At 40.3% G+C, this 15,435-nt stretch overlaps 1 protein-coding gene across 8 annotated transcripts in view; it reads right to left on the bottom strand.

Annotated features, from left to right (window-relative positions):
• rfx1a (regulatory factor X, 1a (influences HLA class II expression)) overlaps positions 1 to 15,435 on the bottom strand; it is a 150,504-nt gene that overhangs the window by 12,861 nt on the left and 122,208 nt on the right. For all 8 annotated transcript variants that reach the window (XM_043694804.2, XM_043694803.2, XM_087983324.1 and 5 more), the window contains 4 exons: positions 12,382 to 12,531; positions 7,702 to 7,910; positions 3,320 to 3,473; positions 2,811 to 2,856 (listed from right to left, as the gene is read on the bottom strand). In XM_043694804.2, the coding sequence (XP_043550739.2) occupies positions 2,811 to 2,856; positions 3,320 to 3,473; positions 7,702 to 7,910; positions 12,382 to 12,531 (559 nt within the window). The remainder of the gene's footprint in view (positions 1 to 2,810; positions 2,857 to 3,319; positions 3,474 to 7,701; positions 7,911 to 12,381; positions 12,532 to 15,435) is intronic.

The raw sequence follows: 15,435 nt of genomic DNA on the forward strand, positions 1-15,435 counted from the left end.
GGAAACCAGAGTTTAGATTAGAGTGGTGCTGGAAAAGCACAGCAGTTCAGGCAGCATCTGAGGAGCAGTAAAATCGACGTTTTGGGCAAAAGCCCTTCATCAGGAATACAGGCAGAGTGCCTGAAGGATGGAGAGATAAATGAGAGGAGGGTGGGAGTGGGAAGAAAGTAGCATAGAGTACAATAGGTGAGTGGGGGAGGGGGTAAAGGTGATAGGTCAGGGAGGAGGGTGAAGTGGATAGGTGGAAAGGAAGATAGGCAGGTAAGACAAGTCATGGGGACAGTGCTGAGCTGGAAGTTTGGAGCTGGGGTGAGGTGGGGGAAGGGGACATGAGGAAATTGTTGAAGTCCACATTGATGCCCTGGGGTTGAAGTGTTCAGAGGCGGAAGATGAGGCGTTCGTCCTCCAGGCGTCGGGTGGTGAGAGAGCAGTGGTGAAGGAGGCCCAGGACCTCCATGTCCTCGGCTGAGTGGGAGGGGGAGTTGAAATGTTGGGCCACAGGCCAGTGTGGTTGATTGGTGCGGGTGTCCCAGAGATGTTCCCTAAAGCACTCTGCTAGGAGGCGTCCAGTCTCCCCAATGTAGAGGAGACCGCATCGGGAGCAACGGATACAATAAATGATATTGGTGGATGTGCAGGTAAAACTTTGATGGATGTTGAAGGCTCCTTTGGGACCTTGGATGGAGGTGAGGGAGGAGGTGTGGGCACAGATTTTGCAATTCCTGTGGTGGCAGGGGAAGGTGCCAAGACGGGAGGGTGGGTTGTAGGGGATATGGGAAGCAGACTGATCACAAAGGATAAGAATATAAGGATAAGAATTCTAAATTTGAACATTTGAGGACCAGAAATCTGGCAAAATCAGATTAGATGGCTGAGTGGCATCTACTGCACGGTAAGATATACAGATAATCTTGGTGCTTTGAGGCAGGAATCAGATTAAGGTTGAACAGCATACTGGGGTAGGGAATAGAATTAATAATTGAGGTACAAATCTTGGACAGGAGCTGAAGATAATGGGTTTAGTCTCCCCAATGTTCATCAGGAGAAAATTGTGGCCAATCTGCAGCTGAATGTTGGACAAATAGAAAAGCAATGGAAAGACCAAAACAGGGGGTGAAAAGGTAGAGTTGATTTTTGATAGCACCACATAAAAGATGATTCCATGATAGGTGAAGAAGAGCAGGCCAAAGATCTTTTGATCCTCAAGAGAGCTGTCTAGGAGAAAAACCATTGTTGGAGATGCAGTGGCGATGATCAAATAGATAACAGCAGATCCAAGTGAAATCAGTCCCACGGTGCCTGACAACACAAGGGACATTGAATGAGACTAGTGTGGTTGATTATAGTAAAGTCTACTGGCAGGATGATATCCATAGTCATGCAGTATGCCATTTGCAACTTTACTCATAGCTGCTTTGGTACTGGGCAGGAGTGGAAAGCTGACTGCATGGCATTACAGGAAAAACCCCATCACAAATCTGGGAGGTAATGTCATTTTGAAAGACTTCAGACAGAAAATGATGATTGGCAATGAGGAATGTGTGTTTAAAACAAAAGCTCAATACCAATGACACATAGATATAAATTACACATAAATATAAATAAATAGGCCATTCATCTCAACCAGTCTATCTTGATGCTTATTCTTTACATGATCAATCATTTAAACCCATCATAGAGAATCCCTACAATGTGGAAAAAGGCCATTTGGCCCAACAAGTCCACACCGACCCTCCGAAGAGTAACCCACCCAGACCCATTCCCCAACCTTATTACGCTATATTTACCCCTGACTAATACACCTAACCCTCACATTCCTGAACACCATGGGCAATGTAGCATGGCCAGTTCACCTAACCTGCACATTTTTTGGATTGTGGGAGGAAACTGTAGCACCCGGAGGCAGCCCCAGTGGCTTAATGGATAAGGCACTGTTCTCCAGTGCCAGCGACTGTGGGTTCAAGTCTCACTGGGGCTTGAGTTGGGTTTGCAATGAGGGGGAAGCTGAAGTGCTTTCTGTAATTCATTATGGGTGGCATGGTGGCTCAGTGGTTAGCACTGCTGCCTCACAGCATCAGGGACCCGAGTTCGATTCCAGCCTTGGGCGCCTGTCTGTGTGGAGTTTGCACATTCTCCCAGTGTCTGCGTGGGTTTCATCCCATAATCCGAATGCGTGCAGGTTAGGTGCATTAGTTAGGGGTAAATGTAGGATAATAGGGGAGGGGAAAGGGTCTGGGTGGGTTATTCTTTTGAGGGTTGGTGTGGACTTGTTGGGCCAAAGGGCCTGTTTCCACACGGTAGGGATTCTATTCTACTCTAACCCATTGTTAACATTGGGATATATATAATCTGAGCAAGTCCGTACACATTCCAAACAACAAGATTAGTTAGATATTGTGACCAATCTAATTTCATTCCTATCTTTGCATACCTCTGGATATTTACACATTTATCTTCCATATGGAATCACACATCAAAAAATTAAAAAAAAACTTACTTGCACAGAAATACTTTAAGGAGGTGAAAGGATGTTGTTAAGGAAAAATGACTAGCACTTCGCAGCAATGAACAACCACAATATTCAGTACCAGGACATGAGGTACTCATCATTCTCAATTAAGTGATTGTGTTTGTTGAATCAACATAAGTACCCAAATCAGAGAAAGGATGAAAGGCAATGCCTCTCACTCTCCAAATTTGAATAAATGATCAACCTGTCCCAAAGTTTAGAAATCTTCCAATACTACAAACTCAATTATAAAATAAACATAAATGTGGATTTGCTTTTTGTGTTCAAGTACATTGCCTACCTTTGTCAGGATCCAGAGGGTTTAAAGCCCGTCCTAGATCAGCAAACTACATTAAAAGAAGAAACGTGTCTTATTTTGCCTTTAACTCATTGCATTACAAAACTGGAGGAGAACTAGACCAGCAGCTCTAGCAGTTGAGTACTACATGACATATTTTTGTGTTTAATCATTTAATTTTACAATAAATACTTCTACCACATGTTTTGCAAAATCAAACTGTGAATTTAAAATACATTGTATTTTGCATGAACTTGTCATTCTTTAGGAGTATAGATTTAAAACTAAATGCATTCTACATTATCTTTATACAATACAGTTAACAATTATTTATCCATTGTATTTCAAAAAGTAAACAGTATTTCAACAATTGATGCAGCGATTAAAGATTCGGCAAATAATATCAGTCAGAGTTTAACATGAAGATTAAAATTACCACATTAGCACTTTACAAATTAAAACATATGCAATTATGAGAACAAAATGGAGACAGAAGATGACATACAACTTACCTCACCCATGACAGCAATGGGTGTTTCTCCCTTTGCTTGTGCCACACGATGCTCTATCAAATAGTACATGTATTCATCATATAGAAGGCGAATGAGATGAAAGGACCCAAAACTTGCTGCACTCCTTAAAGTTAAATCCCGAATCACCATTGAACTAAAATAAATAGAACAGTTCTTTCTGAAGTGCTGCTAAATTTTCTGAAGTGCTGTCACTACAAATTTTCTAAAAGCATACATCATTCTGGAAACCTATAAGCATCCAACATTAGCTTTTGGCTTGGAAAGAAGACAACATAATGAAGAAGTGTTTTTACAGCTGGTTTCCACTTGCCACCTACCCCTTAATTATCTAATCTTAATGGGAAATGTATTAGATGGAGGTTATGATAGAATGATAAAAATGTTTGCAGCACAAAAGAAGACCATTAAGCCCACTCTGCAAGAGCAATTTAATTAGTTTTTTACCCTGCAACCTTTCTCCACATTCTGCTAATTTTTTTTCTTTGTTCAGGTGTTCATTTAATTCACTTTGAAATGTTCAATTAAATCTGCTTCCACCACCCTCTCTGGCAATCCAAATCCTAACCACTCACTGTATAAAAATGGTATGTCTCATGTTGTCATTTGTCCTTAGTCATTCATCTTAAATTGGTGTCCTCTGGTTCTTAAATGCAGGTCTGCCAATGGTAAAAGTTTGTCCTTATTCACCATCCTAATTCTAAACATGGTTATCAAATTACTTAGCAGAGCTGATGAAGAGTCATCAAGACTTGAAACATAAGCTAATTGTCTCTCCACAGATGTTGCCTGATCCACTGTGATTTCCTACATTTTTTTGTTTTCAGTACAGATCCCAGGATCTGCAGTAATTTGCTCCTACTCAGTTGTATGATCAGCCATGATCATAATGAATGGTGCAGCAAACTCAAAGGGCCGAATGGCCTACTTCTGTTTCTATTTTCTACGTTTAAAGGGAAAGATTTCAAGGGTGGATTCGAGACTGTCTTAGTCTTGGATTTATTGGAGTTGACTTTATAACCCAAGAAGGAGCCAAATAACTTAACTACTGTCAATATGAAAACGATCTTGAGAGAAATAATTAATCATAGTTATTTACCAGGAGACTTGTAGAAGTGTACATACTGGATACAGTTTAACACAGCATGTTTACTAAAGAAGTTGAATCTCTTGTCAAGAGAAAGAAGGAGGCTTATGTGAGGATGAGACGTGGAGGCTCAGTTAGAGCACTTGAGAGTTGAAAGTTAGCCAGGAGAGGACATGAGAAGTCTTTGGCAGGTAGGATCAAGGAGAACCCTAAAGCTTTCGATAGGTATGTCAGGAATAAAAGAATGATGAGAGTAAGATTAGGGCCAGTCAAGGACAGTAGTGGGACGTTGTGTGTGGAGTCTGAGGAGATAGGAGAGGCCTAAATGAATATTTTTCATCAGTATTCACACTGCAAAAAGACAATTTTGTCGAGGAGAATACTGAGATACTGGCTGTTAGACGAGACGGGATTGAGATTCATAAGGAGGAGGTTTAGCAATTCTGGAGTGTGTGAAAATGGATAAGTCCCTTGGCCTAGATGGGATTTATCCTAGAATTCTCTGGGAAGCTATGGAGGAGAATGCAGAGCCTTTAGCTTTGATTTTTATGTCATCATTATCGACAGGAATAGTGCCAAAAGACTGGAAGAAAGCAATTGTTGTCGCCTTGTTCAAGAAGGGAAGTTGGGACAATCTGTAATTATAGACCAGTTAGCCTTTCTTTGGTTGTGGGTAAAGTGTTGGAAAGGATTTTAATAGATAGGATATATAATCATCTAGAAAGGAACATGGTTTTGTGAAGGGTAGGTCATGCCTCACAAACCTTGTGAGCTCTTTGAGGTGACCAAACAGGTGGATGAGGGTAAAGTGGTTGATGTGGTGTATGTGGATTTCAGTAAAGCATTTGATAAGGTTCCCAATGGTAGGCTATTGTAGAAAATATGGTGGTATGGGATTGAGCATGAATTAGCGGTTTGGATTAGAAACTGGTTAGCTGAAAGAAGACAGAGGGTGGTGGTTGATGGGAAATGTTCATCCTGGAGTTCAGTAACTAGTGGTGTACCACAAGGATCTGTTTTGGGGCCACTGCTGTTTGTCATTTTTATAATTGACTTGGATGAGGGTGTAGAAGGATGGGTTAGTAAATTTGCGGATGACACAAAGGTCGATGGAGTTGTGATCACTGCTGAAGGACGTTGCAAGTTACAGAGGGACACAGGTAAGCTACAGAGCTCAGCTGAAAGGTGGCAAATAGACTTTGATGTGGACAAGTGTGAGGTGATTCACTTTGGAAGGAGTAACAGGAACGCAGAGTACTGGGCTAATGGTAAGATTCTTGGCAGTGTGGATGAGCACAGAGGTCTTGGTGTCCATGTACATAGATCCCTGAAAGTTGCTACCTAGCTTGGTAGGGTTGTTAAGAAGGCATATGGCATGTTAGCTTTTATTGGTAGAGGGATTGAGTTTCAGAGCTATGAGGTCATGTTGCAGCTGTAGAAAACCCTGGTGCGGCCGCACTTGGAGTGTTGCGTGCAGTTCTGGTTGCTGCATTATAGGAAGGATGTGGAAGCATTGGAAAGGGTACAGAGGAGATTTACCAAGATATTGCCTGGTATGGAGGGAAGGTCTTATAAGGAAAGGCTGAGGGATTTGAGGCTGTTTCGTTACAAAGAAGAAGGTTGAGAGATGACTTAAGAAAGACATATAAGGTGATCAGAGGATTACATAGGATGGACAGTGACAGCCTTTTCCGAGGATGGTGATGGCTAACGTGAGGGGACATAACTAAATTGAGGGGTGATAGATATCAGACAGATGTTAGAGATAGTTTCTTTACTCAGAGTAGTAAGGGCATAGAATGCCCTGCCTGCAACAGGAGTGGACTTGCCAACTTTAAAGGCACTTAAATGGTCATTAGACAAACATATGGATGATAATGGAATAGTGTAGGTTAGATGGGCTTCAGATTGGTTTCACAGCAACATCGAGGGCTGAAGGGCCTGCACTGTCATATTCTATGTTCTATGAAACAAGACACCAACAACTTTAATTTTACTTCCCCAAATCAAAGATATCCCTTCCATAGTTACATAAGATAATTTTAATAATTATTGGTGCTGATGATAGCATATCCTATATTCAGACACAAGCTATGAATTTGCATTGATGAAGCATTTTCTGGGATTCAAGTCACAGGATCAACAATTAGTTATTGTTGAAAATGATAACTGAATTTGGGAGGTGGTGGAAGATCAGAGGAATCCAAGTCTCCCAATGCTACTTACCTTAATAAAACTTTCAGAGTACTGATTGCATTAAAATAACTTCGTTTAGATAAGCAGATCCAAAATCATTACATCCAAACAATTAAAATTTTGAAACTTTGAGTGTTGAAAATTTCATCCAGCAATGAAAATAGGACTAACACTCAGACATACTCACTCCATTTTATACTGCATGAAGATTGTGGCTTAGTTTGAGATATTTACCAATATTATGACATTAAAATCTCTTAACTTCTCTCTGCAGGTGTGGAGGAAGCCCACTCCAGCACTATGTGGAGGATGCCAGAGGAACAAGAATGTCACTTTGTCTAATCAGCATACTTTGAAGTTACATGTAATCACGTGTTGTTCTTGTTCAACTACAAGACAACTGACTACATTTTAAAAGTTACCCATTGTTTGCCAAAGTTTTTGGGCGATCCAAATGAATTTTTTTTTAAAATGCAACTCTGTCTCCTCCTCCACATGACTGAGTTCAGAAATGACACCAGACATATTTGAGAAAGCAGATCTGCAGCTGAAGGACCACTTTATTCAAGGTGAGGTAACAAGTTTATTATTCACTGTCCCTTCATAACAACCAAATAGCGTACAAAGAGAACAAATGTTGTTAACTGTACAAAGTTTTTGACATTTACTCATTAGTATTACTTACATAAAAGCACAAGAAATAAAATGCATTGTATAAAACTAATAGTTTGGTTCAAATGAGTGAAATATATTGATATAAAATATTTAAATTCAAATACAGTCATTCCTCCATATCAGCGAGAGTTCCAATCCTGAGAATCTCTGTGATTGATGAAATTTGCGAGAGGAGCTCATTAAACCTAAATTAAAAATCATTGATACATGATTTTTGCCTGCAAATGTTGATTTTTATTGTTAAATTATTTTTTGGTGTGGATAGGCGAATTCATGATTTCGTGGGTACAGAGGATTTACTGCAACACACTGTAAATGAATTTCCTGTGCATAATGACACATTATCAAGTATATTTTCATTTAATAACACACTTCTACCTACGCAGAACAATATTATAAGACTTACCTATAGAAGGACCACTTGAGCAGGAACTGTTTGGCAGCTTTGGGGAAACTAGGACTGCCATGATATGGTTTGAGGACCTGGGTTACCACACTGTCTAACCAGGATGCCCATTGCTCTAAGGAGTTCTGTTGCTGTAAAGTCATCTTAAAATCCTGTTCCAGCCTTTGCACAACACCATCCTCACAACGACACACCCATGAAGCTTGTTCCTGAAAAAAAACATTAAATCACTATTACATGTACACCAGCTCATCAAGTACAAAACGATTTTCAAAAGACAAGCTATGTTACCAGGGATTTCTCTCACTGACATAAAGACATTAGCAAGAGGCTGATTTAGCTCTGCTGATTAGTTTCACACTACATGAACTCATAACCAATACAGAATAAATTCTGACTGAACTGAGAAAATCATAAAAGCCAGTATGGCTTGGTTGATAGTATCTTAGAGTTAGAGGTTTGTAGGTTCAAGCTCTGCTTCAGGACATCAGGTGAATTTGACAGTTATTTGGAGGTACAGTGTCAGCAAAGAAGGTTACCTCTGATCAGATGGGCCAATGGGCTGAACAGTGGCAGATGGAGTTTAATTTAGATAAATGTGAGATGCTGCATTGGGAAAGGCAAATCAGAGCAGGGCTTATACACTTAATGGTAAGGTCCTGGCCGTGTTGCTGAACTCCTTAGAGTGCAGGTTCATAGTTCCTTGAAAGTAGAGTCGCAGGTAGATAGGATAATGAAGGAGGCATTTAGTATGCTGTCTTTTATTGGTCAGAGTATTGAATGGAGGACTTGGGAGATCACGTTGTGGCTATACAGGACATTGATTAGGCCACTTTTGAAATATTGCATGCAATTCTGGTGTCCCTCCTATTGGAAGGATGTTGAGAAACTTGAAAGGGTTCAGAAAAGATTTACAAAGATGTTGCTAGTGTTGGGAGCTTTTGACCTACAGGGAAAGGCTGAGTAGGCTAGGGCTGTTTTCCCTGGAACGGAGACTGAGAAGTGACCTTATAGAGGTTTATAAAATCATGAGGGGCATGGATAGGGTAAATAGACAAGGTCGTTTCTCTGGAGTGGGGAAGTCCAGAACTAGAGGGCATAGGTTTAGGGTGAGAGAAGAAAAACTTAAAAGGGACTTAAGGGGCAACCTTTTCATGCAGAGGGTGGTGCATGTATGGAATGAGCTGCCAGAGGAAGTGGAGGAGGCTGGTACAACAATATTTAAAAGTCATCTGGATGGTCATGTGAATAGAAACAGTTTAGAGGGATATGGACCAAGTGCTGGCAAGTGGGATTAGATTAGGTTAGGATATCTGGTCGGTATGGACAAATTGGACTGAAGGGTCTGTTTCAGTGCTGTACATCTGTATGACTCTAAGTACAGTACTGAGAAAATGCTGCATTGGTCAGATAAAAAATGGCAACTAGAACCTATTTGCTTGCTCTTGTGGTCAAGATGGATATTAAAGATTCCATGATATGGCACAGAGTACAGAGTTTCCTATTTTTCTGGCTAGCATTTGTACCACAGTGCAGACCACCAAAAAGACACTGCTGATCTCACTGCTTTGTGTGTCATGTGAATCCTGTTGTGTCCACATAATAACAGTAATTGCATTGGAAAGTAATTTTTTTTAAACTTAAAGCATTTTAAGTTCTGTATTATTGCATGTCTTCCTGTAACTAAGTTGATTAACACTTTCTAGCTACTATATTGATATGGTACTTGCTTTAATATAATATAAACAGCAAATGGCACATGTACAGGACTATTACCATTTGATTAAGAAGGGGAAAATACGGTACAAAAAGAAACTTGCAGGGAACATAAAGACTGATAGTAAGAGTTTCTACAGGTATGTGAAGAGAAAGAGATTAGTGAAGACAAATGTATGCCCCCTACAGATAGAAATGTGGAAATGTAGAATAGGGGACAAAGAAATGGCTGAGCAAGTGAACATATACTTTGGTTCTGTCTTCACAAGAGAGGACACTAATCAAATACCAGACATGTTGGAGAATGCAAGGTTTAATACGAGGGAGATCAATATTAGTAGAGAAATGGTGCTGCAAAAACTGAGGGGATTGAAGGCAGATAAATCCCAAGGACCTGACAGTCTACATCCCAGAGTACTTAAGGAAGTGGCTCTAGAAACAGCAGTTGTATTGGTCATCTTCCAGGATTCTCTAGACTCTGGTACAATCCCTGCAGATTGGAGGGTAGCTAATGTCACTGGAATACTCAAAAAAAGAGGTCGAGAGAAACCAGGGAATTATCGACCAGTCAGCCTAACATCAGTTGTGGGGAAAATTCTCGAATCCATTAGTAAGGACTTTGCAGCAGAGCATTTAGAAAACAGTGGCAGCGTCAGACAGAGAGAGCATGGATTTATGAAGGGGAAATCATGCTTCACAAATCTATGGGAATTCTATGAAGATGTAACCAGTAGAGTTGACAAGGGGAGCCTGTTGATATGGTGCATTTGGACTTTCAGAAAACATTTGATAAAGTCCTGCGTACAATTATTGTGCAAGATTAAAGTGCATGGAATTGGGGGTAGTGTATTAAGATGGATTAAAAAAAAAACTGGTTGGTAGAGAGGAAACAAAGAGTAGAAATTAATGGGTCCTTTACAAATTGGCAGGCAGTGACTGGTAGGGTGCCACAGGGAATGGTGCTGGGACCTCAGCTATCCACAATGCTATTAATGATTTGGATAAGGGAACAAAATGTGACATCTCAAAGTTTGCAGATGATTCCAAGTTGGTGGGAGGGTGAACTGTGACTAGGATGCAGAAATCTTTCAGCATGATCTGACAGGCTAGGTGAGTGGGCAAATCAACGGCAGATGCAATATAACTGGGATAAATCGGAGGTTATTCACTTTGGAAGCAAAAACAAGAAGGCAGATCACTACCTGAATGGCTGTAAATTGGGAGAGGGGAGAGTGCAGCGGGACCTGGGTGTCCTTGTGCACCAGTCACTGAAGGTAAGCATGCAGGTACAGCAAGCGGTAAAGAAGGCAAATGTGATGTTGGCCTTCAGTGTGGGATGTTTCAAATACAGGAACAGGGATGTGTCATTGCAGCTTTACAGGGCCTTGGTGAGGCCACACCTGGAATAGTGTGCGCGGCTTTGGTCTCCTTTTCTGAGGAAGGATGCTACTGCTCTCAAGGGACTGCAGCGAAGGTTTACCAGAATGATTTCAGGGATAGAGGGACTGACGCATGTGGAGAATTGACTATGTTAGGATTATTTTCACTGGAGTTCAGATGAGTGAGGGGATCTCACACAGACTTACAAAATTCTAAAGGATTAGACAGGATGGATGCAGGGAGGATGTTCTTGATGGTGGGTGCATCCAGAACCAGGGGTCACAGTCTGAGAATCTGGGGCAGACCATTTAGGATGGAGATGAGGAGACATTTCTTCACCCAAAGAGTGGGGAGCCTGCGGAATTCATTAGCACAGGAAGCAGTTGATGCCAAAACATTCAATGTATTCAAGAGACTGCTAGATATAGCACTTGGGGTGAATGGAATAAAGGTTAAAGAGAGAAAGCAGGACTAGGCTATTGAGTTGGATAATCAGCCATGACGGTGATGAACAGTGGAGCAGGCTCATGCTCCTATCTTCTATGTTTCTATATTCTTCCTTTCACTCTTGGATTCAGAGGTAACATCTTATGTGTGGTGTCCTCCACCTCCTCAACTATTATTTTCTTCCTCTTTTCAAGTATTAGGAGAGGTCTGAATCATTCTACATCTGAGGATATGGACAGCTGGTGTTCTTAATGTGACTGACCATTAGATATTAGGGTCAAGGCGGAATCTAGCATTAACTGACAATGCCATTTCCAGCAGTGGATCAAAGGATAACAATTAAGTGAGGTAATATCTGGTTCATCCTTTTTTTCTCCCTAAATCAGGGCACTAAGTCCATACAATGGACAGATCTTCCAGTCAGTGGAGAAGCAATGACGTCCTTCACTACACTTAAAGAAAGCTGCCAAAGATATAGCAATCTCTGTGATGCATTCTTTAATGACGATAGTTTCTTTCTGGTGCTGAGTCAATCGGTGTACGGCAGCAGTAAGGTAAGCAGCAAGTCATATTAAAATATTCCCATACACAACAAACAGGAAAGTTAAAGTTCGCTACTTTTAATTTACTCTATTTAACAAAATAAATTATTTGAGACATACACATGGGATTAAAATAGAAGATAAAATATCATTAACTTCGATAATTTCAGAAGATATGTATAATTTATTATAAAAGAGAAATTTCCAATTGGAGACCTCCTGTACTCAATTTCTAAAGAATCATGCTTTCAGTCACAGCAATCACCAGCTTCTGCATTTAACCATGTAATTGTCAGTTTCAAATACTTATCCTTCAACTGGTCTAATATTTTGGCCAATTACAAGGTTGTGCCTCATGATCTGATTTGAAACTTTAAGTGTTCCTGCTCCTTTTTCAACTTTAAAATCTGTATTTTGGTTGCAGAAGTCACATTGTCAGTTTCAAATGAGTAATGACAGCAACCATAGACAGTTCTGTCCTCATAACCAACATAAAATCCAGACCAGCACTTCCTTAACACTACTTGGTTGAGATCAGCTAATTCAAATGGCTATGATTGGACCTGGAGTTTTTTTCTGGTGCCGTGCTAATTACCTGAACATTTGCAAAATCTACTCGGTTTAAATCACTCAGCATCTGGTTAATCTGTGCAGTATTCTGCAGCACAGCACGGGCTGCCTGAGCAAGATGATTTAATGATGTGTAACGTCTCAGAGTCTGTGCAAAGGCACTTGCAGCTGCCACCTACAGGAGTTAGAAATGAACAGCAATGAATATTTAAGGTCCAAATACAATTTAAAATTTATTAATAATGGGCCAGTGGTGAGTGAATAAAACAGTCAAGGATTAATCTATTTTCTGATATAGAGTTTTAAAACATAAGTTACAGGATTAAACTAAAGAATAAAATCAATTGAAGTGCTACAATTTTAACAGGAACACTTTGAATAAATCTTTCCCCTGCATATCCTGAAATAATGTGCATTAGAGGATACGTTATGCTCAAAGGACATCTGAAAATTAGCATATCAAATTTAACAAACAAAACGGCCTCCAGGCTGAACAGACAGCATGCAATTTGAGGCGATGGAGTGAATACATGCTTATACTCTTAAGTATAACATATATAAGTGTTAAACCTGTATTTGTAATTAAAAAATTAAACAAATGATAAGCACAGCATTCAATTGGAAGGGCTCTTGTGGTGTAGTGGTAAAGTCCTTACTTCTAGATCTGCAGATCCAGGTTCATGTCACACCTGTCCCACAGATGTACAAAAACATGTTTGAAGAGATTGGTTAAAAATTAGAATCTCTTAAAATCTTCTGACACTGTGGTCGTGTCTCTATCTTTAAACCTTTGGGTTAGAAGGTCCAGGTTCACATCCCACCTGTCCCAAAAGTCTGTTATAACACATTCAAACAAACTGATTAAAGATACTTATCCTTCAACTGGTCTAATTTTTTGGCCAATTACAAGGTTGTGTTTCATGATCTGATTTGAAACTTTAAGTGTTCCTGCTCCTTTTTCAACTTTAAAATCTGTATTTTGGTTGCAGAAGTCACATGAAGAAAATCTACGGGTAATTGAATCTCCCACCCCACCGAAGGACTGATGCCGCATTGTTCTTTGATGACCTGTTACCTAAACTATGTAATGAAGTACGATGATGCATCATTCATTTGATGAGGAATATCAAAGAAACAAATTGATCACATTCCTGATTTTAAAAATAAATTAGTACTTGAATTTACCAAACATGACTGATATATTAGATACACAGAAAGAAAACCACAGTTATTTGGTTATTTAATCCTTTACAATTCACATTGTCAGGTATAATTTGAGGTCATTGTTCTCCTGCATTTTGTAAGGCTTTCCTTAATATAAACTCTCCTTTGATCTGGCTACCTTACATAACATCTATTTCCAGGGTCTCAATCAAAGACAAGACCAGGTCTGATCACTCCATTAGACTGCTGTACTGGACACCTAATTTTGCACGAACTGAGTTTATAACCCTTATATACATACCATCTCAATAACTACTTCAACACTTGGAAAATCATCAATGTGCACTCTGCCTCTTATTTTCCAAAGATCATTTTGCCAAGCTGCCTATTCTTTATAAATTTCAGCACATCAAAAGCACAGCTGTCCTTGTTGTCTCACTTGCTGATTATCCCTATCCTTTAGCAGTTCATTGGATTTTCATGAAAATCTGCAGCTTGGGTTGTGAATGAGGTGGTTGGTTAGCTCGCTGAGCTGCTGTGTTATCATGCAGACATTTCGATATGCTGGGTAACATCATCAGTGCAACTTCCATGAAGCACTGTTGTTCTGTCCCGTTTGGTTTTTATGTGGTACGGTCTGTGGGGGTGAGTGTTATTTCTGGGTCTTCTCTGCAGTGGTTTGTACACTATGTCTTTGTGTTTGTTGATGGCCTTTTTAGTTGAAAACTAGGCTTCCAGGAACCCTCTGACATGTCTCTGGTTAGCTTGTTCTAGAATGGTTGCTTTGTCATAGTTGAATTGATGGCCCTCTTGCGGGTCTGTGTATATGGAGATGAGGACAGTGATGCATGTCATTTAGTTGCCAGTTGGTGTTCGTGAAGTTGGGTGCTTCCTGTTTGTCTGATGTAGTGTTTGTTTGCAGTTGTTGCAAGGGATTTTGTATAACAAAGTGTACAGGAAACTCAGCCACATAGTCCAGATCCTCAACTACAATAGCAATCACCTCTACCTCCACAAACCGAGCTGTGTAAGGGGACTATTCAAAACAGCTGTGACACACTGCAACACACCAGAACTGTGCAAGGAAGAGGAAGAACTCTTGCACAAAGTCTTTGCTAACAACAGTTACCCCATCATTTTCATCCACTGATGCCTATCCAACAGACAATGCTAAGTAGACACTGGCCACCCTACCCTTTGTGAAGAACATATCAGAATTAACTGTTTGGCTGTTATGACCACTAGGTATCATGGTAGCACACCAACCAACAGCCACATTATGCCAACAACTTGCCAGGACAAAGGACCCATAGCCACAACATGTAGGACCAACGTGGTATACAAATTCTCTTGAATAACTACAACAAGCACTACATTGGACACACAGGAATAAAACTAGCAATCCACCTTCACGAACACCAAATGGCAACTAAACAACATGATCCACTCTCCCTCATCTCCATACACACAAACCCCCAAGTAGGCCATCAATTCGACTATGGCAAAGTAACTATTCTAGGACAAGCTAATCAGAGACAAACCGCTGCATAGAAGACCCAGAACTGACACTCACTCCCACAGACTGGGCCACATAAAAAACAAGTGGGACAGAACAACAGTGCTTCACAGAAGTCACACTGATGATGTTACCTATCATGGTAACGAAACATTGGCATGATAACCCAGCAGCTCAGCGAGCTAACCAACTACTTCATTGGATTCTTGGTTTTCAATTGGAAATTTTCATTCTTGTGCTTAATCTTCAAGGCCTTGCCCCTTTCCACCTCTGTAGCTCTTCCAGTCTGACTGCTCTGGCAAAACTCTCCATTTCTCAGACTTTTAGTTTATTATTAATTCCACTTTCTATTTGGAAAACATGTCTACACCTACAGCTGTTTGGGCTCTTTGAAATACC

The sequence above is a fragment of the Chiloscyllium plagiosum genome, unplaced genomic scaffold (genome assembly GCF_037043375.1).
Source record: "Chiloscyllium plagiosum isolate Xiang-an unplaced genomic scaffold, Cpla_swu_hap1 HiC_scaffold_45, whole genome shotgun sequence".
Taxonomy (NCBI): domain Eukaryota; kingdom Metazoa; phylum Chordata; class Chondrichthyes; order Orectolobiformes; family Hemiscylliidae; genus Chiloscyllium; species Chiloscyllium plagiosum.